The sequence below is a fragment of the Megalobrama amblycephala genome, linkage group LG3 (genome assembly GCF_018812025.1).
Source record: "Megalobrama amblycephala isolate DHTTF-2021 linkage group LG3, ASM1881202v1, whole genome shotgun sequence".
In the NCBI taxonomy this organism is placed as follows: Eukaryota; Metazoa; Chordata; class Actinopteri; order Cypriniformes; family Xenocyprididae; genus Megalobrama; species Megalobrama amblycephala.
The window spans coordinates 6,702,587-6,727,006 of record NC_063046.1 but is presented as its reverse complement, the minus strand read 5'-3'; the positions used below and the strand labels follow the sequence as shown (position 1 = coordinate 6,727,006).

Sequence of the window (24,420 nt, the reverse complement as noted above, 5' to 3'; positions counted from 1 at the left end):
AAATGAAGGTTTTTGAGGAAAACATTCCAGGATTTTTCTCCATATAGTGGACTTCACTGGGGTTCAACGGGTTGAAGGTCCAAATGTCAGTTTCAGTGCAGCTTCAAAGAGCTCTACATGATCCCAGACGAGGAATAAGAGTCTAATCTAGAGAAACCATCAGTCATTTTCAAAAAAAATTTAGTACTTTTTAACCACAAATGCTCGTCTTCCACTGCTCTGCAATGCGCCACGCTTAAGTAATCACATTGGAAAAGTCAACACAACGTGCAAAGACGGCCTTTACATAAAAAGGTAAAACAACGATGTTGGACGATTTTGAAGTTGGAGGAGAAAATGAGATGGAGTTTTTCGCCCTACTGCGGTACTTCTACCTACGTCACGAGTGACCTTTCCAACATGATTACGTAATGCGTGGCGCATCACAGAGCAGTGCAAGATGAGCATTTGTGGTTAAAAAGTATATAATTTTTATGTTTTTAGAAAATGACTGATGGTTTTTCTCTAGATAAGACTCTTATTCCTCGTCTGGGATCATGTAGAGCTCTTTGAAGCTGCACTGAAACTGACATTTGGACCTTCAACCCGTTGAACCCCAGTGAAGTCCACTATATGGAGAAAAATCCTGGAATGTTTTCCTCAAAAACCTTCATTTCTTCAGCTGAAGAAAGAAAGACATGAACATCTTGGATGACATGGAGGTGAGTAAATTATCAGGAAATTTTAATACTGAAGTGAACTAATCCTTTAAAATAGAAAACTATTATTTTTGATCTTAATTCTTATCAATCAACTGGCCAGTTTTTGTTTTTCTAATTGGTTACAATTGTGCACATAACTAAGGATTACATTACAATACAATAATGTGCTCAGTTTGCTGGGAAAAAATAGCATTAAATTGGTTAATCCCAAATACAGAAAAAGACATCCCAGCAGTCTCGGCTTCTTCCTCCTGTTACGTGTTGAAGGGCCGTCCACGTGAGGAGGTGAAGATAAATGTTCCATTTCCTTTAATGACACCATATTAAAAGAGAATTATCTGGACATGGATTCATTTCTTCAGGGCTTGGAAAGCCATTCGGAGCCCGATACACTCGAAATTGAAGTGGGATTTTAATGTCACCTCTTTAACATAAATTACTTATTAAATGGAAACACTAATCACAGGTTCAAGGTAGAGAGTTCCCCTCAAGGGACACAACAATGGGAAAAATGCCATCCTATAAGTCTCCGTACGTATGCCCTGCTGCAAATTAAATTCGCTTCATAGACCCGAATGTGACGGAGAAATTCGAGGCGGCTTTAAATGGATGTAATGCAATAACAACGATTCTACAGTTTCTCCCTTTAAGCCGTTCAGCATGTTCTGCCTTCGGTCGAGGAATGTGAAGTTGCACAACTGTGTTTGTGGATCTTTGCCCTTCGTGTCATGCTGGTCAAATTCCTTACTTTAAAGTGTCAGGATACAGAAACCAGATCTCTGTTGCATGAGTTAAAAGGTGCAACTCATGACAGATTAATTAAACCCACTTGAGGCTGTTTGAAGCCCTGCACAATACAAAAGAAACACGTCAAGAGCAAGAGTTTGACTGATGCATGATCAACGTTATCTTCATAGCATAGGACAGGAGTGGGCGATTCGACCAAGTCTTATATCATGGTATAAGGAATTTTATATGACAATAATGGTGAAGTGAATAATGGAACGCACTCCATCAGCTGGACTGAGTGGCAAAAGAACCTGCTGCGTGACTGGATTTAATAGGGGAAACTGCGAAAACAAATGATTACACTAAAGGTTGTTCCTTATGACATGTACCTAATCCATGGATATTGACATGCAGCCATTGAATCGTGTTTCCTGACATTTATATGTGTCTGATTTCGATGCCGCGGAAATATATAAAGCAAATCTGCCTGTGAATGCTTTATATAAATACAATATAGGTAGGTCTAAATCCGAGTAATCACTTATATCAATGGTATGTATATCATCATATTGTCCAGCCCTAAAACTTTATAGTTTTAGTCAGTGTTTATTTAAAAACATACAATTATGCAGAATATAAGATGGTAAATATATAATTGATGAGTTGTCAACACGATATATTACAATACAATATATAGGGTATGATTTTACCTCAAAATCCAACATTCTGACCCAAAATGATAACTGCAAATCCATGTTTCTCTGCTGGAGTCCAGCTGTTTCTGTGAATTGCAGTGATCCATTTGCTTTCTTTTTTCTGTAGCTTTCGGCAGTCTTTAAATATAGGTTTTGTGTCAAAGCTATTTGTACAGTCAATCACAAAGCTCTTTGCTGTTTTGGAAGTGTTTTGTGGGTTTTTCGTGGCATTCACGCTTTAAACCAATGCCGCCACTCAGTATTTTGCCACTCAGTGGGCGTGACCGCAGTATAACGGTCGACAGTGACGTCACGTGCATACCCTCTATGCCAGAAACAATCCTGAGAGCTTGTGGTGTGATCTGCTGTTTTGATGAGCTGCTCACTTCAACTAAACCGTAAAATTTTGCCACCATTCTGTCCGGATGGAAACATGTTGGGGTCTGGATGCAGACCGTATCCGCCATTTGAATATCAGCAGTTTAGTTCGATCACAGAAGAATAGGATACAGGAGAAGGAAGTTCAACACTCTTATTTCTAAATCTAATCTAAAGTAATTTTTGCCTTTTAGTATGGTTGAATTAGATCAGTGAAGGTCAGCAGCAAAGACACTGGTTATTAAAGTGAGATTAAATACATAAAGTGTATTTGTGTAATTTAATATAGTTAATTATTACAGGTTTGCATTAAATTCTGAGACTGCATTTCACTGTTTTTATTCATTTTTAGAAATACTGAATGTTTTTGTGCAAGTGAGATGAGTAAATGTTAGTCTAAAACTACAATACCCATCATGTTCACACAACACCTCTGTGCTTTATTTCTCTCAACATGAGTACAGGAGAGCTGTCAGTCAAAAAAAGAAAAAAAAAATGTGACTTGCATTAATTATTTGAAAAAGTAACTTGCATATTTTGTTGTAAACTGAAATATTAATGCGTTAATTTATTAGTTACTTGAAAAGCTAAAAGATACTTGTAATGCATTAGTCCCAACACTGATGATTATTAGACAATATTGGCATCGTCTGTCAGCCCAACCCAACTTCAGGCAGTGTGAACGGACAAAAACACACAAAATTATGCCAAAATGCCTGTTTTGTTGAGTATCCTTGTAAGCACAGTCTTAAATGAGTTAAATACAGTCTTAAAGGCACAATATGTAAGATTTCTAGATTAAAACATCCAAAAACCACTAGAACAATGTTATCCGTTTTGTTGACTTGTGTACTTGCATTATCCCTAATGTTTAAATCCAGAGAAATAAGTAATTTTAACCAGGACATGGACCATGCCTATCAATGTCATCATATCCATGTTACCCTCAATTTCCAATTTTATTTTGTAGAAACTATGGAAACGCCAAAGATGCTTTAATATATTATGTGTTTTATTAGACAGGTGAGCAACTGTGGATACATTCATCGACAGAAAACTAATGTTATATAGCTCAACACAGTAAGTCTTGTTTAAATTTTCTTGATTTACCGCGAGTACCATGTTTTACCATGCTTAATATCTATCTAGCTTACTGCAGTGTGCAACAAGTGTCTCATAGCAGCCGCCGAGCGAACGTAGAGTAGCATTATAACACACTCAAATGTATCTAATATGATTAACAGCGCTGCGTTACACTACATACGCTTGAGCAGAAGAAGTGGAAGCGGTGTCTGCGGCATAATAAAAGTCCCGCTGCTCTCGAGACATGTGTCGCACTTGGCTTTCATTAGCAAATCGCTCCAGGGTCCTCGTTCAGCTCTCACAGCACTCGCCCTGCTCTGCTTCATACTACAGTAGTGTTAATAATCTCATCCATGAACATGATTCTTTTCCACCGGCTGTGGGCGTGAAGAAAACACCTCCCATAATTCAACAGAATCAAGGCGTCATCAAGCTACGCCTTTGTTTTGAATAAGAGACTTCTAGTGGTGAAAATTTACATAATGTGCCTTTAAATGAACAAAGAGTTATGAGAAAATATAAATGTCATGTGCGGCAACTCTTAAAGTGACAGCAGCCTAATAAACCTGCTGCAGTCTGCCGTTAATGTTAATCAAAGAACAAAAGAAAAAGAAAATCACTCACTGTTCTTAATTCAATAACTTTTGTAGCTTTAATAAAATATAATAAAATTACAGTACAGGGGCATGCTCCCCCAAGAAAATTTAGATTTCCCTGGTGTACATATGTGCATTTTTAAGACGTTTTAAGGCCAACAAATTGGATAGCAATAGCTTTAAAACCATGTCAACAAATACATGCATGCATGTTTTTAGGCAGCTTTAATCGCATGTTTGGTAATTTCATGACTTACCTTACAACAGAACAACGACGGTCATTGCTCGTAGTTTCTCTTGCACTTTATTTAAGCTATAATAAAGTAATTATGCAGCGCGCCGGCGCATTTGCGCATGCAATTCTTGAGTGCGTGCCACGAGCACAGTATAACGGCTGATTGGACAGTCGTGTTAATTTTTCTGAGTTTTGCCGACATAGCCTGACAACATCTCATCTGACAGCAGTTCACTGTTGTTCAACTGAAGCTCCCTTGTTGTCACCTGCACCTTTTCCACGCTCGTTTGACTTACGCATGGCGCTGAGGCGAAGTCGGAATGCGCCTCTGAAAAGTGTCCTGTTTGTTGTGGTCTTAAAGAGACAGTTCTATATAAACGCAGCGTTTTACTGGGCGATGTTTTAAAATAAGATTTTTATTTTTGGTATTTTATATGATCTGTTGGTAGTTTGTGGAGTAGCATCACCCGGGAGGGATATTTTTTTTTATTCCCACCGGGGATACATAAACCACCCCCCCCCCTACAAATCGCACCCTATATTATATATATATATATATATACACACACATTTTTTTTTTTTTTTTTTTTACACAATCACCGGCCACTTTATCAACATACTTTATCGTAGTAAAACAGTGCATGGCCTCACATGGCCTCGTTTTTTTGTGACAGCATCTTTCTTAATCTGTGTTTTGATTACATAAAATTACAATTAGATAACTTATTTGAAAAGCAATTTTACAAACTTATTGACTAAGTTATGCATGTTGTGTAACAGTCATGATTAATAGTCGCTATTGTGTTGAGAAGTAATTCAAAAGAGTTTTCAAAACTAACTGCCTGTTGTCCAACGATTGTGATCACTCGAACCACAGGAATCTGTTTTTCATATGGTCTATTTTAGAGATTAAGTGGCCAATCTAAAGAAACCAAAACAACAAAACCGTTTGTCTCAATATGGATGCCATTCAATTCTCACACCATCTGCTGGTAATGACACGTCCTTTTGTTGAAGACAAATGTCTGTTTCAGTCATTGTGTGTTATAGTCTGTGTTTTATACGGAAATCTATAAATCTCTGTACATGTAAAAGACCATTCACACAGCCATCTGAAAAGGCCCATGGGAGGATTCAGTTTCCCAGAGGTGCTCTGATGTCACCTCCATATGAAGGTCTATTAATCTTAGACTGATGTCAGTCTGGATCAGATCACGGTTTGAAGGACACTGGGGAACTTCTGTCAATCATGCGGTGAGATCATTCGACCGTTTCAGGTAAAAACAGAGCTGAAGGTCTCTAGGGTTGGCACAATACCAAACTTTCACTAGCTGATATCAATAATTCAAAGATTATCAATGGCAATTCTTTTAACACAAGGCAAATGAACTAGGGCTGGGCAAAAAAAATGATTTTTGCAATTATTTGTGCGACTGCTTACAGTTAAATTATCATCATTTTTTTTTATTTATGATTATTTACTTGTCTTTAATAATATTTGAAATTTATGAGTTAGATAGTAGCTTTAGCTATGGCATCAAAGTTGTTAAATTTCACTGGTATCTAAAATTTTAGGAATACATGGGTCAAAAACAACAAAAACAATGCATATGTTATTCATGTAATATTTTTTGTGGTGGGGTCAGTGAAAATTGAATAATTGAATTCACTGAATTGAATCGAATTGAGAATCGAATCAATCCGAGATCTTGTGAATCTGAATCGAATTGAATCAGCTCTAAACTCGAATTCAATATTTTAACACAAATTCAGTTGAAACCATCTACTTTTAACCACGATGTTAACAAATACATCTGTAACACAACAAGTCAATGAAACATCTGACATCCCAAACATTATTGGAAATTATTTCTATCTCAAATAGTTGAACAATAAATGATTCAATGAATGTTAAAGAGGCCATATTATGCCTTTTTTCAAAGTTTTGATGTTGTTTCAGACTCTACTAGAACAGGTGTTCATGTTGAGTGTTCAAAACACATTATTTTCCTCATATTCTCCATTGTTCAGCTCCTCTCTTCCCAGTCTGTCAGTAACGCTCTGTTTAGTTCCTATCTCTATGAAGCCCCTCCTTCTGAAAAGCGCATTGTGCTCTGATTGGTCAGCTGGAGCAGTGTGTTGTGATTGGTCAAGCGTTTCGAGCATGTTTGGGAAATGTCCCGCCCCTTACCATAACCACCTGTTTCAACACACTACTAAACTAACTCAACCAGGTCCCGCCCCTTTATTCTGCATATGAATTATTTAAATGAGGAATATTGTGACGTGTTCGTTCCGGAAGAAAACTCAAGACTACAATGGAGGCGTTTCAGAGAGTTCAGAAACAGTGACACTGATATAGAGACTATGCTGGAGGGACTGAACAGATCTTACCAAAAGCAGTGCTGCGATTGGCCAGGTTGGAGTAGGCGTTTCCGGAGGGCGAGGAGGTGGCGGGGCTGGACAGAGGGCTGTATGAGGACGGGTCGGCCTGGTAGCTGTGGCTGGATCCGATGCCGAACGGTGAGGACTGGGCCTTATTGGACTGAGCGGGAATCTGCTGCTGTGGGGGAATGACAGACATGATGATGCTAATACACAGGGCAAAATCTTATATACTAATGCTCAAAAAGTCCTTTTATTCAGCAAGGATGCATTAAACAGATCAAAAGTGAAAGGAAATACATTTATAATGTCATGAAAGATTTCTATTTCAAATAAATGCCATTCTTTCATCACAAGCTCGGTTAGGACAGTGTGAGTGTCAGCTAAAGAACAAAAAGGAACTCAACACTTTCAATTTCATGTCAAACTCAAGATTAACAGTAAATCAGATTATACAATCGGACTAAAAGTCATAACTGAGCTAGGCAGAAGGGAAACCACTGCAATCACACAATTACAGCTGCAGACAACAAGCTTTATTTGTAATCAATGGAGAGCCGCAGAGCTACGTGTGGACCAGCATTCCTCTGTTCTTCTGCACAACACAGCGCTTTATATGATTCTCTTTACATATGCTGTTATTTATGATATTATAAATATGACATGACATTAAAATGATATACATGCAATTTATTGCTTACTAAAGAGACACAGATGAGAGAGCATAAAGCACAAACACACACTCTTCAGAGATGATTAAAAACACAAATACCCCTTCATAACCCCAGTAATCTTCTCTAAGGGCAGAACTCAGCATTAAACATGGCCTAAAAGACTATTTAAAAGCGAACATGTCCCAATTCTGTCCCTCCTCTTATTGGTTTATATTACTTTAGTTGCACTTTATGCTGAACTAATAGTGTGTACAGTATCCATTTATACAGCTTTGCAAATAAAAACTATATATATATATATATATATTTTTTTTTTTTTTGGGTGTATGTATACTACAGTATGAACAGTTCAGGGTATATACAGGGTTAGGGTTATATATATATATATATATATATATATATATATATATATATATATATATATATATATATATATATATATATATATATATATACACACACACACATACACACACACACACAGTATATATACAGTGTAGAACTGCATTTGTATTAAATCGAAATTATTTGCAACAATATAAATCTATTTACTGTCACTTTTCAATGCATCTATTTAATGCATCATTGCTGAATAAAAGTATTAATTTCTTTAAAAAAAAAAACAAAACAAAAAAAAAAAACATTTAATACTTTAAGGTCCAATTCTCACTATTAACTAGTTGCTTATTAGCATGCATATTACTAGGATATTGGCTGTTTATTAGTTTATTATTATTAGTTATCTTATTATTAGTTAGTAAGGTTAAGTTTAGGTATTGGGTAGGATTAAGGGATGTAGAATATGGTTGTGCAGAATAAGAATATATAAAATTTTTTAATAACATTTAGGTTAATTGAAATAAAGCTAAAATAAAATAAACTATAAATATTAGCTGAGAATTTTAAACTAAAAAATAAGAAATGTTGGCAATAAAATAGTAATAAAATGAATATTATACATATATATACACACATATTATATATATATATTTTGTAAGACAAGTATTAAATCACATTATTTATTGTAGTATTTATTGTATTTATTAGTATTTATTGCATTGCCCTGAATGATCTTTTACAGCCACTGCTCTACATGCAAACATGGATCTGGTTTTAATTCTCTCATCACAACACTAAAGAGGAATGATCCGGTACTTTAATTAAGCTGATGGAGAATAGAGCGGCAGTGGGCAGCGGCTGCCGCAGCGATGGGTTCATCCTCACCTGGCCAGAGAAGGGCGGCCGGCTTCCTGTCCAGGACACCTGGCTGGCGTTGATCTGCCGGGATATCTGGGTGAGGTTCTGTCCAGCTGAACCAGCTGTGGACTGGATGTCATTGACGCCTGGGACGTGGATCACAGATGAGCTGAAAGACACACACGCACCACATTATGACCCTCCTCGTGATTCATGTGAAGCGTCTAAAGGCCTTCTCACACCACATTTTTGTCACAATGAAGCATTAAAGTAAAAAAAAGACCCCTTTACACCAGGCCCTGCAACAAAGTGCCAATTGTTATGATCATGAAAGCGACATTCACTGCATCCAAAGAAAGCATTTTAGGCACAAAATCACGATGGGAAAATAAACTATATATTCCCCATCAAATGTCTTCTTTAAAAGCACAATACAACACATCTAATGCAATAATGCCACAAATATTGTCATGGCCAGTAAGAAATATTTACAACTAATAAATGTTACGACTCCAAATATGTATTTTGTAGACAGCCATAATTTACATCCTGATATACTCCAATATCAGCACTTTTTTTTGGTTTCAAGAACATGACAACATACACTAGCGTTCAAAAGGTTGTGGTTGATAAGATTTTTATTAATTGTTTTTCAAAGAAGTCTCTTCTGCTCATCAAGGCTGCATTTATTTGATCATCAAACAGTGAATTATTATTACAACATAAAATGACTGTTTTCTATGTGAATATATGTTAAAATGTAATTTATTCCTGTGATCAAAGCTGAATTTTCAGCATCATTACTCCAGTCTTCAGTGTCACATGATCCTTCAGAAATCATTCTAAAATGCTGATTTGCTGCTCAAGAAACACTTGTTTCACACATTGTCACAATGTTTCCACTGGCGCAAAATATCTGTAATAATAATGGAAGTTGCTGTGCCTGTTTTCATCTACATTATAAATGACAGACTTTGGCTCAGGCATTACAGTATGATCAGACCAACACTGTGCAATGAAACTGGTCCGCTGGTTAGTCCAGTTATCCAGACGAGGCAAAGTTTTTTTGCACATCATTATTCTTTAAATGTGCTTCCATTTTAGTTTATGTGCATGTCTTCTTATCGGATAAAAAATTTATCTGCATCAATTGTTTTTTTTTTATGCACACTTTCAGGATTTATCCACATTCTGGCATTTCCATCCAGCGTTTTTTAATGCGATATCCCAAAACGTGCATAAAAAGAGGTGGATGGAAATGTAGCTATTGTTAAAAAACAGCTGTGCTGCTTAGTTATCTTGAATGATTTTCTGGTGAATAAAGTTTAAAAGAACAGCCTTCACATGAAATCGAAATTATTTGCAACATTATAAATGTCTTTGCCATCACTTTTTAATGCATCATTGCTGAATAAAAGTATAAATTTCTTAAACAACAACAAAAAAAAAAACGTACTGACCCAAACTTTTGAACAGTAGTGTATCAGTAACATTTTAGTGACTTTTGCATTAAGGCACATGCAATCAGGGGTTGTATTCTGCATAAAATAACATTTGCATAAAAAGTGTATTTGCATTTCATTTGAAAACTTGTTGTGAACAGATTTTTAAATTACTGAAATGTGTTCATCCATACCCGAAGCTCTTGCCGGAGTGTCCGGGCTGGAACGGGCTGCCTTGAGAGTATAACTGCTGCCCACCAGCAGTGGAGGAGGGAACCATCATCTTTTTATCAGCTAAACACAAACAAACCCAGTAAACAAAGATCCTCATCAAGCTCACAGTTACTGAATGACCACATTTAAGAGTCACACATCACAGACGCTGAGGAAAAATAGAGAAATAGAGACAAACTGCAGAGGAAAGTCATGTAACCTTACCAGAATTACCCAGCTAAAACGGTCTGGACCAGCTAATGACCTTAAATAAACGACTCTGGATTTTACGTGTTTTAGCTTGAATTTCCGACTTAATTTCTTTGTAATACCTACCAAATGTAGCAATCATACATTGTATACACATCATACCATGCATTAAAATAGTGTACAAACTGGAGCTGGCAGACATCCGCAGGCTTTGTAATTACATTACACAAAATTACAGTAAATTGCATGTTTAGATCAAAATCAGTGTGTGATGCAGTGCAAGTCAAATGTAATATATCGAAGAACATACATCCAGAGATCCCTGTGTACATGTCGCTGAAGCGAGGGTCTCTCTCCTGGGAGAACAGCGAATCGGTTTTGTCGATAGTCTTGCCCGCCTCGTGAACGCCGGATGGCACGCTGGCAACCGGCACCTGTGGGTGTCAACGTGAGAGGGTCAGTTTGTGATCGACTATTTAACTTTAATCAAAACTAAATGCTAATAAATGCTAAATAAGATGTGAAGTGAATGCGACAAGGATCACAAAACTAACTTCACTAAAATTGTTAAACGAAAAACACAGGAATCAATAACGATGACCAAAAAAGTCTTTCTAAAATTGCAGACAGGTGTTATAAATTTTAAATGCTGGTGGGTGCTACCCAAGATACCATGTGTGAGGAGTTATCTATTTTCAACAAATAATCCTCTCTTAACATAAACAGCATATAATATAGCATAACAACATTATCACTTATGATTCAAAGCAAATGTGCATTAAGTTGTAAAAGTTGTTAAAGATAAAGACAGATGACATATTCCATTCAATGGGTGATATGTGTGACTTCATCTCATAGCTATATCCTATTTTTATTGCACATATCCACAGAAAGTTAACGGTCCACAACTAAAATGACAAAAGCAATTCTAGCACACATATTGTGCTAACTAACACGTGATGTAAAGCATAAAGCACACAATAGTGACCTCGTTCTTGCTGAAGCTCAAACGTGCTGCGTAACACGAGAATTAACCTCATTGGTTCTTGAGAAGCTCAAATGTGCTGCGTAACACGAGAATGAATATCATTGGTTCTTGAGAAGCTCAAATGTGCTGCGTAACACGAGAATGAACCTCATTGGTTCTTAAGAAGCTCAAACGCACTGCGTAACACGAGAATGAACCTCATTGGTTCTTGAGAAGCTCAAACGTGCTGCATAACACGAGAATGAACCTCATTGGTTCTTGCGGAAGCTCAAACATGCTGCGTAACACGAGAATGAACCTCATTGGTTTTTGCAGAAGCTCAAATGTGCTGCGTAACATGAGAATGAACCTCATTGGTTCTTGCAGAAGATCAAACGCACTGCGTAACACGAGAATGAACCTCATTGGTTTTTGCAGAAGCTCAAACGTGCTGCGTAACACGAGAATGAACCTCATTGGTTCTTGCAGAAGATCAAACGCACTGCGTAACACGAGAATGAACCTCATTGGTTCTTGCTGAAGCTCAAACGTGCTGCGTAACACGAGAATGAACCTCATTGGTTCTTGCAGAAGACCAAACGCACTGCGTAACACGAGAATGAACCTCATTGGTTCTTGCGGAAGCTCAAACGTGCTGCGTAACACGAGAATGAACCTCATTGGTTCTTGCAGAAGACCAAACGCACTGCGTAACACGAGAATGAACCTCATTGGTTCTTGCGGAAGCTCAAACGTGCTGCGTAACACGAGAATGAACCTCATTGGTTCTTGCAGAAGATCAAACGCACTGCGTAACACGAGAATGAACCTCATTGGTTCTTAAGAAGCTCAAACGTGCTGCATAACACGAGAATGAACCTCATTGGTTCTTGAGAAGCTCAAACGTGCTGCTTAACACGAGAATGAACCTCATTGGTTCTTGAGAAGCTCAAACGTGCTGCTTAACACGAGAATGAACCTCACTGGTTCTTTTAGAAGCTCAAACGTGCTGCGTAACACACGAGAATGAACCTCACTGGTTCTTTTAGAAGCTCAAACGTGCTGCGTAACACGAGAATGAACCTCATTGGTTCTTGCTGAAGCTCAAACGTGCTGCGTAACACACGAGAATGAACCTCACTGGTTCTTTTAGAAGCTCAAACATGCTGCCTACTCAACCTTAATCCGGCTACTGCTTGTGAAAGAGAAAAAAAGTGATCTATCAGTGTCTCAACTCTTTCTTCTAGACAGTAATAAAATTAAATAGATAATAAATTGCAACTTCGCTAAATTTTATGATGTCAGTAAATGGTCTCATTATGTGCAGTTAAACAAATAAAATATTATTTAGAAAGTATTTAGTAACCGGCAATCACACATTATCAATCTCAATATGAACTCACATTTCTCACATGCTCAAACCAAAAATGATCAGAGCTGCTATCCACAATCATATCATATAGTATGAAAACTTGTTGTAATCAAATTATATAATAGTATAGTATAATAGTATAGTAATCAAATCATATAGTATGACAACAATCAGGAATTTCAAGAAACATCTGAGACAAAGTTGATGAAACATGACAGGTTAACTCCATTAAGTCTCCTGAGCACTTCTAGAGAATAAAATTTTCCTCTGGGAGTTTCACTGTCTGATATTCAATTTGAAGTATAAATCTAAAACCGACTCAGCTGTGACACTGATGGAGGAACTTGCATATAAAGCGAAGGAGGAGAAATTAAATGTACTACACAAGCTAAAAAGAGTAATGAACCTGTAAGGGTTGGGTGACTAAATGACAAACTATAAGAAAAGTGTGCATGCGCACCTGCGACAGATCGTAAGCAGTCAGTCCATCTCTCTGGTGAACCTCCAGTTCGGCCTGCTGCTGCTGCTGAAGCTGCCTGGAATCAAACAACCAACATACAACTTTAACATCAACACCTACTGTTCATCATATTCCACTTTGAGTAAAGACATCATTAACAGAGCATGTAGATATACTAGTCCGATAAAAGACCTCAAATGAATATTCGGTTTCAGTAAAAACAGATCAATCATATACATAACACTCCAATCCATATTCTTTATACATTGCCCAAGATCCTCAAAGCCAAAAATCTACCTTGGTGAAATAGTGTAGTAAATGACATGATGTCATTATGAATGTAGCACATGCTTTCTTATTGAAAGTGATGTACAGAATATTTTACTGCAGTGATTTAGTGGCTTGTAGCTCATGTAATACTAATTCTGGAGTTCAAATATGAACCCTTTGGGTTGCCAGTAAGGAAGTTTAACCATTAACCATGTCTACACCAGATGCGAGCAGCGCGGCGCAACAAAAGCAGATAGAATCCATTATAATCAGTGATGCTGTCTACACTGGATACGGCACGACAAATTCCCGACAGCGAACTCATGCCTTGTTCTATTTCTGACGTACTTCAAGCAATCACAATACTGACATGAACAAAAAATGGATTTGCAATGGTAGCTTTGTCAGATTAAAAAATTTAAACCAACGGTTGGGTTTGTCCATATTTGACCCAAACATTAGCCTGGATGCCAGCCGAACTTAGCCCCGCCCACAACATTTTGAGGTCGGGGAGTTCGGTCTGGACTCGATCCGTAGAGGAGTAATTATGCCCGAACAGAAACTGTTCGGACCAATCACATTGTCAGGGCGATGATTGACAGATTATCACCAGAAACGTAATCAGCCACGTCATCAAAGAGCGCTTGAGGAGTTTGATTGACAAGCGATCTAACCAATCAGAACGCCGCATCCGCCATTTTGTTCGACAAAGCAGTCAAGAGTTAGAAGATTAACCTCGGTGGAGTTAAACTTGAAAAATTGTGCATATTGATGTCTTTCCGCATTTGAAACAACATTCATTCTCATGTTCATTCATGTTTATTTGATGCTATAAATGGACTAGTAGGAAGAGATGATCGGTTCACGAGCCTCTTGAGCTGAGGCGCTACAGCAATCTGTCACGATCATGGTCACAACACATTAAAGAGCCACAAAACGGTTTTTATTGTTTGAATTTTTTTAATAACTACACAGTTTGAAAGCTGGGACTTTGTTTAATATCATAAGTAACCTGCTCTGTCTCGTCTGTCGATGTGTTGTCAGTTTCCTCTTTGCTCCGCGATGTATTTTCCATTCTGTGTGGCGTGACAGCGCCACGGCTTGTCGGACAAAGCAACAGTAACTAAGGGGGGCGGGTCTTTGCGAAAGGTCAATTAGTTTACAACAATGATGGCTGTTGAAGAACTGAGATGTGTAGATTCCGCCATCGCGTCCGTTATAGAAGATATCGACAGCGCATTAATTTTAAAAAAAGGAACAGAGGACCGCGATCAAGGCATTTGTCGATGGGAAAGATGTCTTTGCCGTCCTTCCTACGGGATTCGGCAAAAGTTTGATTTATCAGCTGGCCCCGATGGTCGCTAAGAAGAGTTCTGTTGACAACTATGCGTCGCTCAACATACGTCACTTACTCTGTAGCTCTGATTGGTTGTAGGTCTATCCAATTGAGGTCTTTCCTGGATCGGTTGAAATACGCCCCCATAATCAAAGCCCAATGGAGCAGTATCAGACTCATATTCGAACTAGAATTGAGTATGACTACGTCAGGCTACCCAAACATGGGTTGAAAGTGTTACCAATTTATTTTATTTTTATCTATTTTTGTGTATTGGAGGATCTTGTCATAAGCAGCTACATGCTAAAAGCAAATGTTATTGAAACCAAGCACACAGTTTCCTCTGTGCGTCACGTTAAATATGGAAGAGTTGCTGTCTATGTAGAGCGCACCAAGTTGGTTATTATGAGGGTCCAGTTAGGATGCTGCCTATTCAGTTGCCAATGTAGACAATAGACTATGTATATGTAATACTCTAGTATGGATTATACTATTGTTAATATAATTTTGTGTGGTTTAGTAGTTAAATTTCTTAACTGGCAACACAAAGGCTTTGGGGGAAAATAGTACATTTTAAATTAGACCACTATTTTTATTAAAGGGGTCAGAATTGAGAAATCAACTTTTCCTTGAGCTTTTGATATATAAGAGGTCATCGTACTATAAGAATATCCTGCAAGTTTCAGAACTGAAAACTTCCTTGTTAGTCCAATAAAAGCTTTCATAGACATCAGACCCAGCGAACGACTGATCCTGGAATGTGCCTATAGGTGAAACCCCGCCTCCACAGAAGAAATCAACGCCTACTTCATCATTTCAATGTTAGCCCCGCCCACTGTTGTGTTAGTGAGATGAGGAGGAGAGAAGAGCGATACAGGACTAAAATAACATTACCTTTCAAAGGATCCTAATGCAGGAATATGGTTATTTATTTTCAACAATGTGAATGTCTCAGTTGAGCTTTATTTCACTGGATTCTTCATAAATCAATCGCATTTCGTTGCAGGCTTTGCAAACAGACTTTTACGATATGGACTCGACAGTAATGCAACAACATGTAAGTAACTGTGTTCATTCTAATGCCTGATCTGATATTAATGATTCATGTACAGTCAGATGTTCTTTGTCTATGTGTCAGTAAATCAAACCAGTGACTAAACAGTTGTTTCTCTTAGTAGGAAGAAAATAATCTGTTATTTAAACGGTGATTAAATTATATAAAGAAAGCAATCAAAGAACGCTCCCTTTACAATCGCTGGAGCTGTCAATCAAACAAGTTTATCAGTGACCGAGTTCTGGACCTGCACCAAAACTTGTTTTATTCAACGAATCTCTTAGTTACATCGCGTTTGCACAGTTAGTTATGATGAAAGCATTAGTTAGTGTGCAGAAATTGAGTTGCAATGATGAGATCACTGCTTTCATGAGCTCAACAACATGTCTGTGATCGACTACAATGTTCATCACTGCAACCTTTCATGCCACGATTTTAATATAATGCAATAGATCTAAATGTAATGCAGCACTTTTCATGATTAGTTAACCTTGAGAGCTGTAATGGTAAAAACTTGCTAAAAGAGAGAGTAACACTTCTCTATTTAAAATGGAAATCACAGCAGTGGGCGTTTACACTGAGGTCTCACTGCAGAGCGTTCAAATCAGAGGGATAAAAACAGGGTAGGAAAAATGCCTTTTATTTCTAAATTATGACAAGTTTTGATGTGAAAAGCACACTAACATTATAAGTGCACCCCAGGAAACATTATTAAACAATAAAACAACAGTGTTCATGACCCCTTTAAGATTTTACAGGACTGAAAACAATACATTCACTTCATCTGCAATCTTGGGTGTACTGAAAAACAGTGAGCTTGTCACAATGCATTATAGGGTTGTGCTTTCCACACACTACACATGCAGTGGTGTCTCAGCAAAATCACTGCCTACCTTTTGCAAAGGAAAACAGATTCTCTGACTGCTTTTGAGCAGAAGGGAAATTCCCTTCTGAGAAGCAAAGCTCTCATTATGAGATATCTTTGTTCAGTTTCACTATCAATACAAGGTGTCATGGAGCCTCAAATATACCTGCAAATGAAATGGGGTGCTTTTCCTATCTAAAGGAAATCATATTACCCTAAGAAAAAAAAAAAGCCTCATTATATCAATAGGTGGTTGGAAATTGCCCACGAAAACACACACGAACCCAGACATTAGCGTGCACACATTCTGAGAGCGCACTAGGCCACCTGGACCAACAGTGGAATGAGATGGATTAAACCCAAAACACTGAACTACACTTGAACTTCGTGAAGACAGAAAGAACTGAGGGGAAAAACTGAAACAAAAATGTAAAAAGGGCAAAAACATCCAAGCATCCAAGTTTCCACAGGAACTCAAACTCTCCCCTGCCTCCCTCTGCAATTAACTCGCTATGTCTCTAAATATGAAAAACGATTACAAGGAAGCCACAGCACTTTCATCTCGGCATGGGAAATCATGCGCCGGTAACGTGCCGCCTGTGCTTGGGTGACTGCCACACGTTTCTGAACGGGAAGAGTCTCGGAGGATGCGAGCGCGAGCGAACCTGTAGGACGGATCGCAGTCGTCATGGCAACAGGGGAGGAGAAAGCGGCGCAAAACTGGACCATGCATGCTGGGAGAGACGGATACAAATGGAGACAAGCAGGCAGACAGACACACACAGGAAATAAGAGAGACACTGAATGATTGTTTCCAGTTGTTGAAACACACAGACAATCCGAATGAGATTTGGCAAATTCATTACATGTGACTTTTTTTTATTTTGACTGTGCTACCAGTCCGGGTCCATGTAAACACAGCTAGTATTGACTAGTGAACGCAGCATGGTGTTCACCCTGAAAGGGATAGTTCACCCAAAAATGAAACTTTTTTTTAAAACTGTATAACAAACTTTCATCTTTGCTAAGAGAAAACTGCATCTGGATCAGTTTCTGTCTGGCTGGAGAAAGAATAAGTAACTTTGGCAAACAGCCTTTTAGTGTTGGAGCTGGGTTTCCATACAAAACTGTATTTATGGTTTTATGTCAGCCAAATTAATTTCACGTGCATTTCTTTTTAAGTTGTGCACTCCTTTGTTCAGCAAAAGCACATAATTCTGCGATAATATATATGCACTTCATATCATATTACAGTATTAAATGTTCTCTCTAACCAAAACAAAAGAAGTTTGCAGCGCAGCACCTCTGAACACCATCCATTCATCCACCCAGCAGCTTCGACTGTCTGTCTGGCGCCTGTAAGAAAATATCTAAACTTTTGTTTCAGAGTCACTAATGATTGGTCTGTTTGTTCTGTCATGTTCTTGCTCGACGTCCTTTATATGAAGATGTCTCCAGATGGATATCTAGGTCTTGTGGTGGTGTGGTTTTATGGTTAAAGCTGGAAACACAGACAGATTCAAACCCCAGATGAACTCCAATGATTCATCACTGTGCCCTTGAGCAACCCTGCTTAGAAGACAAACACGGCTGGGCAATATAAGAACGACAACAAAAACCTCAATATTTTTCAGACTTTTGATATATATATACTGTATATAGGGTACAACGGGCCTAAAGGGACACCTCAAGAAAAAAATTTGCTTTTCGCTACTCCCATAGTGTATGATTGCAGAAAAACAAATATGTTTTTATTGAACATTGATGAAGCAACACTGTGTAAGAATAAATCATAAAAGTGGTTTGTTTTAACCACACTCGTCACGGGGATAGATCATATACGAACTGAAGTAAGAGTGTTTCAAGTTTTTATAGACATTTCATTAAATCTAGTGCTCTAAACATGAACCAGCACCGTGTATGCGCACGTATTTCATCATGTCTTCTTCAAATGAAATATATATGTGCACAGCCTTACGTCTGATCATAATCATGACATGATGAATCATTCTGATAGACAGAAGAACATGTAGACTGAAAATTCAAAGAACAACGGACAAATGAGTAACTATGCCGTTATCGTTTCTGTTAAACTGACGCGTGTCGTTCTATCAGAGACCGTAGTGCTCGTATACGTGATGAAAATATTACACCTTTTAAATGTTCTTCTGTGATCGTCCCTCGTTTGTTGTCATAGGATTATATTTCTTAAAACACATCAAGTTGCCCTTGACTCTGTTTTTTCCTCCGCTCATATGTTAATATTTATTATTCTGTATAATGAGTGTGTTGTAGGTCTGTGTTTTATTGGTTGCTCTCTCCCCTCTACACACCCACTTTTCCAAGACTTTTTCCAGCTCTGAGGTGTGAACGAACAGGGTTTCATGACTCTTTAAAAATCATATAAATGTATAAGGTGTTAAACGGGGTAAAAGACTCACAGAATAGATACAAATACTTTAGCTAAAGTAATATTCATTTTTCTTCAATAAATATGCAGTCATTAAAATGTTCATATAAAAATATATTTTAAAAATACAGAAACAAAATTATTTTAAAAAGCATTGAAGGAGATCACATAATATATGATATGATTAAAATCATATTTTTAAATGTGATGGTTTCATTATAAATATGGGTATTATCTCTAAGGTACACTGTAAAAAATGATTTTATGGTGAAGTAAATACTACAGAAAGAAACCAAATGCAATTTTTACATAAAATAAAGTTAGTTCAGGCAAGAATTTAAAAAAAATAAGTAAATTCTATATTAGTACTCAATTTAAGCTTGTAGAAATTAAATACCAATATTATAAAATTAAGTAAAACTACTCAACTTTTCTGATACTGGTGTTCCCATCATGCACTGGGCCTTGAATAATTAATGAGTTTTAAGACTTTTCGCTGTTTTCCCAGTTTTATCATTGCTTTTGTGGTTATGTTTAGTAACTTGCCATTTTGTGACATTTGGAGTTCATTTTCTACTCAAAATGCCACAATCAAACTCAAAAACAATCCATCAAATGTTACCGTCACTGTGTGTTGTTTACCAAGTATCGAGGTCTCTGTGTTCAGGTGACATGTTACTTCTAATAGGTAGATATGATGTTTACACAATATCTATTGTATGATTTACTTAGATGTTTCCAAGTAAAGAATACACTTTAAAAGCATGGTTTAATTCAGTGTTATATTGTTTGAGTAAAATGTATTGCAAAAAAACTTAGTTAAGTAGAGTTACTTAATTACATATGTGAAATTTACTTAAAAAAATATTCGTGCAAAAACTTGCAAAAGAAAAATTAAGTAAATTTTACTTAGTTTTTTACAGTGTGGATGCCCAACTTAATATATGATATTTACCATCTCAAACTAACCATGTCATGTCAACAAATGGAAAAGTCAGTCAGCTGTTTATTATCATGTTTATTATTGTTGCAGCAGGGGCGCCATTTACCCCAAATACCATACTTTTACATATTCTTCCGTTATTGAAAAACTGTTGCTTGAATTACCTTGAACAAAACTGAAAATCATTAAGACCAACTTTGTCTAAAAATATATGCAACAATTTTATAGATTCTCATTTGCTATTTAAATCTACAGCATTTTTAAAACATCAAATATTATGTCAGATTAGCGCAGAATCAACTTTAATCGCATCAGATCTTGAAAAGCGGATGTTTTTATTCCAATATAGAATATTTAATAAAATCAAAAGCACCTTTAGCCCCATTAAAGGCTGAAAAATATTGAGAATGTGTGTGTGTAACTTTAGGGTCAGTAATACTTTAATTCAGTAAGGATGCATTCATTTATTAAAAGTGACACCAAAGACATTTATAATGTTACAGCTAATGTAAAAATTTCAAATAAATTCTGTTTTTTTTTTTTTTACTTTCTATTCATCAAAGAATCTGGAAAAATAAAATGTTTCATGGTTTCCACAACAATATGAAGCAGAACAACTGTTTTCAACTCTTCAATAATAATCAGAAATGTTTCTTGAGCAGCAAATCATCATATTAGAATGATTTCTGAAGGATCATGTGACACTGAAGACTGGAGTAATGATGCTGAAAATTCAGCTTTGATCACAGAAATGAAATATTTTCAAATGCAAAAACATTTACTTTAAAACTGTAATAATATTTCACAAGATTACAGTATTTTAATCAAATAAATTCAGCCTAGGTGAGCAGAGGAGACTTAATAAGAGTCTTGTTATTCAATGATAATCTAGACTTCAGCAGACGCTCTGAAATCTCATTTGCAATCACACAGAGACTGACATCATTCACAGCAAATGTCATTGGTTCTTTCATTTGTTCAAATATATAGAACGAGGGATGAGATTTGAGAGCTGCCGCACAGGGGATTTTTCAGAAATAACCTCAATTAGATGTCTGAAGACTCAATATTGAGCACAAGAAGTCATATGAACTACTTTTATGGTGTTTTTGGAGCTTGACAGACGTGGTCATTATGAACAGTGTGGAACGACACGAGGGAAAGTAAATAATGCCTGAATTGTCATTTTTTCTTAAACAATTCCTTTAAACACAGCACACGTCAGTCTGTCACGCCGAGCGTTTGGCTCTACTCTTGCTGTTTGCGTCTTATCTGCTTACCTACCGCACCGTCTGTCTGAGGGGTGAGTGTTTATCGCTCTCTTTCCACCTTCTTCCTCTCTCCATGCCCTCTCTCACCCACAGCATCCCTGTCTATCTGCGGGCAGTTTGCCAGTCTGGAGCCCTGAAGCTGCCGTCTCACCTCGGCACCGCTGTGCATGAATATTCATCTCGCTGGTACCTGCTGCACTTATTATTTACCCATAATCTCAAAGTCAATACGGAGAAAATGACACCTAATGTGAGAAAGCTCTGTTTATTTCTGCCCATTTTTTTTGGGACATCTTTCATGCTGGGATTTCTTGGCCTGTGCACTGCAAAAATGCAATGATTATTTGCCCTGTTTTCAAGTAAAAATATCTCAATGTCTTCAAAACAAGATGAATTTACATTTGCTAGATATTAAGACTCGTTTTCTGAGAATTTATCTAGAATTAAGCTTGTTTTTCTTACCCTATTGTTTCTTTTGCTGAATGTTCATCCTTTAAGAAAAAGTCAATCTGCACACCAGCCAATCACGGCGTTCTGGAATCACTGCCTACTATCATGGGATTTTTCTCCTGAATTTCACTGTTACTCTCTTCACATTCACATCATGCTATAAAATTTTAATAAGATCACAACAAGCTCAAAAGAGGCCTTCATCTGCTGTTATTGCTTTCTAAATATGATTTTAAACACCATTTGATCTAATATTTCACAATATTTGGGACTTCTTGTTTTATTTTTGGTAAAATTGATCATTTTTAAGGAGGCTCTGTCTTTCTCGCCCCCAGGGTGACTCATTCTAGCATTCTTCCACGTGTCATGGGCTGGGGAGTCTGGGATAGCTGATGCCATCTGTGATGAATGTCTCCCATATATTCACACGGTCCCAAAAGTACAACACACACACAATCACACACACACAAACACACACTCAAGTGTTGCATTCGCACACACCTTATTCAACAAAGGATGCAGGTTTTGGACTGAATTTGGATTTACAAATTGCTAAATAATAATAATAATAATGCTTTCTATTTGAATACCATGGTATTTTACATTTATGCATTAAGCAAAATAAATTTTGACATGGTACCATAGTAAAACCATTTTTTTTGGACATGTACCATAGCATTATTTTTTAAATAAAAACCACATATATACATACATATTTTATATATATATATATATATATATATATATATATATATATATATATATATATATATATATATATATTTTTTTTTTTTTTTTTGGTAAATTTATACTTTTATATGCTCATCAAGGCTCCATTAATTTGAACAAAAATACAGTAAAAACAGTAATATTGTAAAAATGTATTATAATTTAAAATAAATGTTTTCTATGTGAATATATAGTAAAGTGTAATTTATTTCTGTGATCAAAGCTGAATTTTCAGCATCATTACTCCAGTCTTTAGTGTCACATGATCCTTCAGAAATCATTCTAATATGATGATTTGCTGCTCAAGAAACATGTATTATTATTATTATTTGTGTTGAAAACTTTTTTGCTGCTTAATATTTTTGTGGAAACAGTGATCTTGAATTGAAAGATCAAAAGAACAGCATTTGTTTGAAATAGAAATTATTTATAATGTAACTTTTAATCAATTTAATGCATCCTTGCTGAAAGTATACAATTATTTTGAGAAAGAAAAAAAAAATCTTACTGACCCCAATGGCATTGTAAACTGCAGAAAACAGACATAAATCCTAATAAATAAAAAAACGAGGTATCACAATACCGTAGCTACAGCACTCCCAGAGTTAATTTCAGCACAAAACAACTTTTCATAATATATGCAACCTAAAATTGTTGCAAAAGCAGGTTCTCTCGTGGGAGACATATTTGATTTCTCTGTGTTTAGTAGCGTGGAAATAGAGCAGGATATGAACACTTATTCTGCACACAAAACAAACACGCAGAGAACCTAATGAGAGCTCAAACATTACGATGTGTTTTTCATTGTGTGAAGACAATTACTGGCAAGGAAATTATGAAATGATGAGAAAGTTTATTGACCATGGAAGAGGGGAATGTCCATTCTGTAACAGACTCGATTTCATTAGCATTCATTAGCAGTGTTGCGGAAGCTACTTTGAAACCGCTGTTTGCCAAGCTATAAGCTACCCATAATTCAAAGAAGACGATTCCAGATGCCATTTCATTTACACCTATGCTGAAAAAACAGTTTAAACTAGCTAAAAATAAAAACAAAAAAACACCCAGCTGATGTTTTGTAACAGTGCATTGACAAAACAAAATAAATAAAGGATCCAAAGTAGCACCTGAAGGCAAACTATACAGTTGCAAGAAGTATGTGAACCACTTGCAGAATCTGTGAAAATGTGAATAATTTCATAAAAATAAGAGAGATCATACAAAATGCATGTTATTTTTTGTTTAGTACTGTCCTGAGTAAGATATTTTACATAAAGATGTTTACATATAGTCCACAAGACAAAACAATAGCTGAATTTATTAAAATGACCAAGTTCAAAAGTTTGTGAACCATTGATTCTCAATACTGTGTGTGGTTACCTGATGATCCACGACTGTTTTTATGTTTTGTGATGTTGTTCATGAGTCTCTTGTTTGTCCTGAGCAGTTAAACTGAGCTCTGTTCTTCAGAAAAATCCTCCTGCAGCTCCTGCAGATTCTTCAGTTTACAAGCATTTTTGCATATTTGAACCCTTTCCAGCAGTGACTGTATGATTCCCAGATCCATCTTTTCACACTGAGGACAACTGAGGGACTCAAACTCAACTATTAAAGGTTCAAACATTCACCGATGCTCCAGAAGGAAACACGATGCATTAAGAGTTGGGGGGTGAAAACTTTTGAACAGGATGAAGATGTCCCAATTTTTCTTATTTTGTTTAAATATCATTGTTTTTCATTTAGTACTGCCCTTCA

At 36.7% G+C, this 24,420-nt stretch overlaps 1 protein-coding gene across 5 annotated transcripts in view; it reads right to left on the bottom strand.

Moving 5' to 3' along the window:
* arnt2 (aryl-hydrocarbon receptor nuclear translocator 2) overlaps positions 1–24,420 on the bottom strand; it is a 104,568-nt gene that overhangs the window by 8,656 nt on the left and 71,492 nt on the right. For 3 of the 5 annotated variants that reach the window (XM_048183650.1, XM_048183653.1, XM_048183652.1), the window contains 5 exons: positions 13,338–13,413; positions 10,849–10,972; positions 10,310–10,409; positions 8,701–8,842; positions 6,812–6,980 (listed from right to left, as the gene is read on the bottom strand). In XM_048183650.1, coding sequence (XP_048039607.1) covers positions 6,812–6,980; positions 8,701–8,842; positions 10,310–10,409; positions 10,849–10,972; positions 13,338–13,413 — 611 coding nt within the window. The remainder of the gene's footprint in view (positions 1–6,811; positions 6,981–8,700; positions 8,843–10,309; positions 10,410–10,848; positions 10,973–13,337; positions 13,414–24,420) is intronic. The other 2 variants (XM_048183651.1, XM_048183654.1) reach the window with 1 other exon arrangement.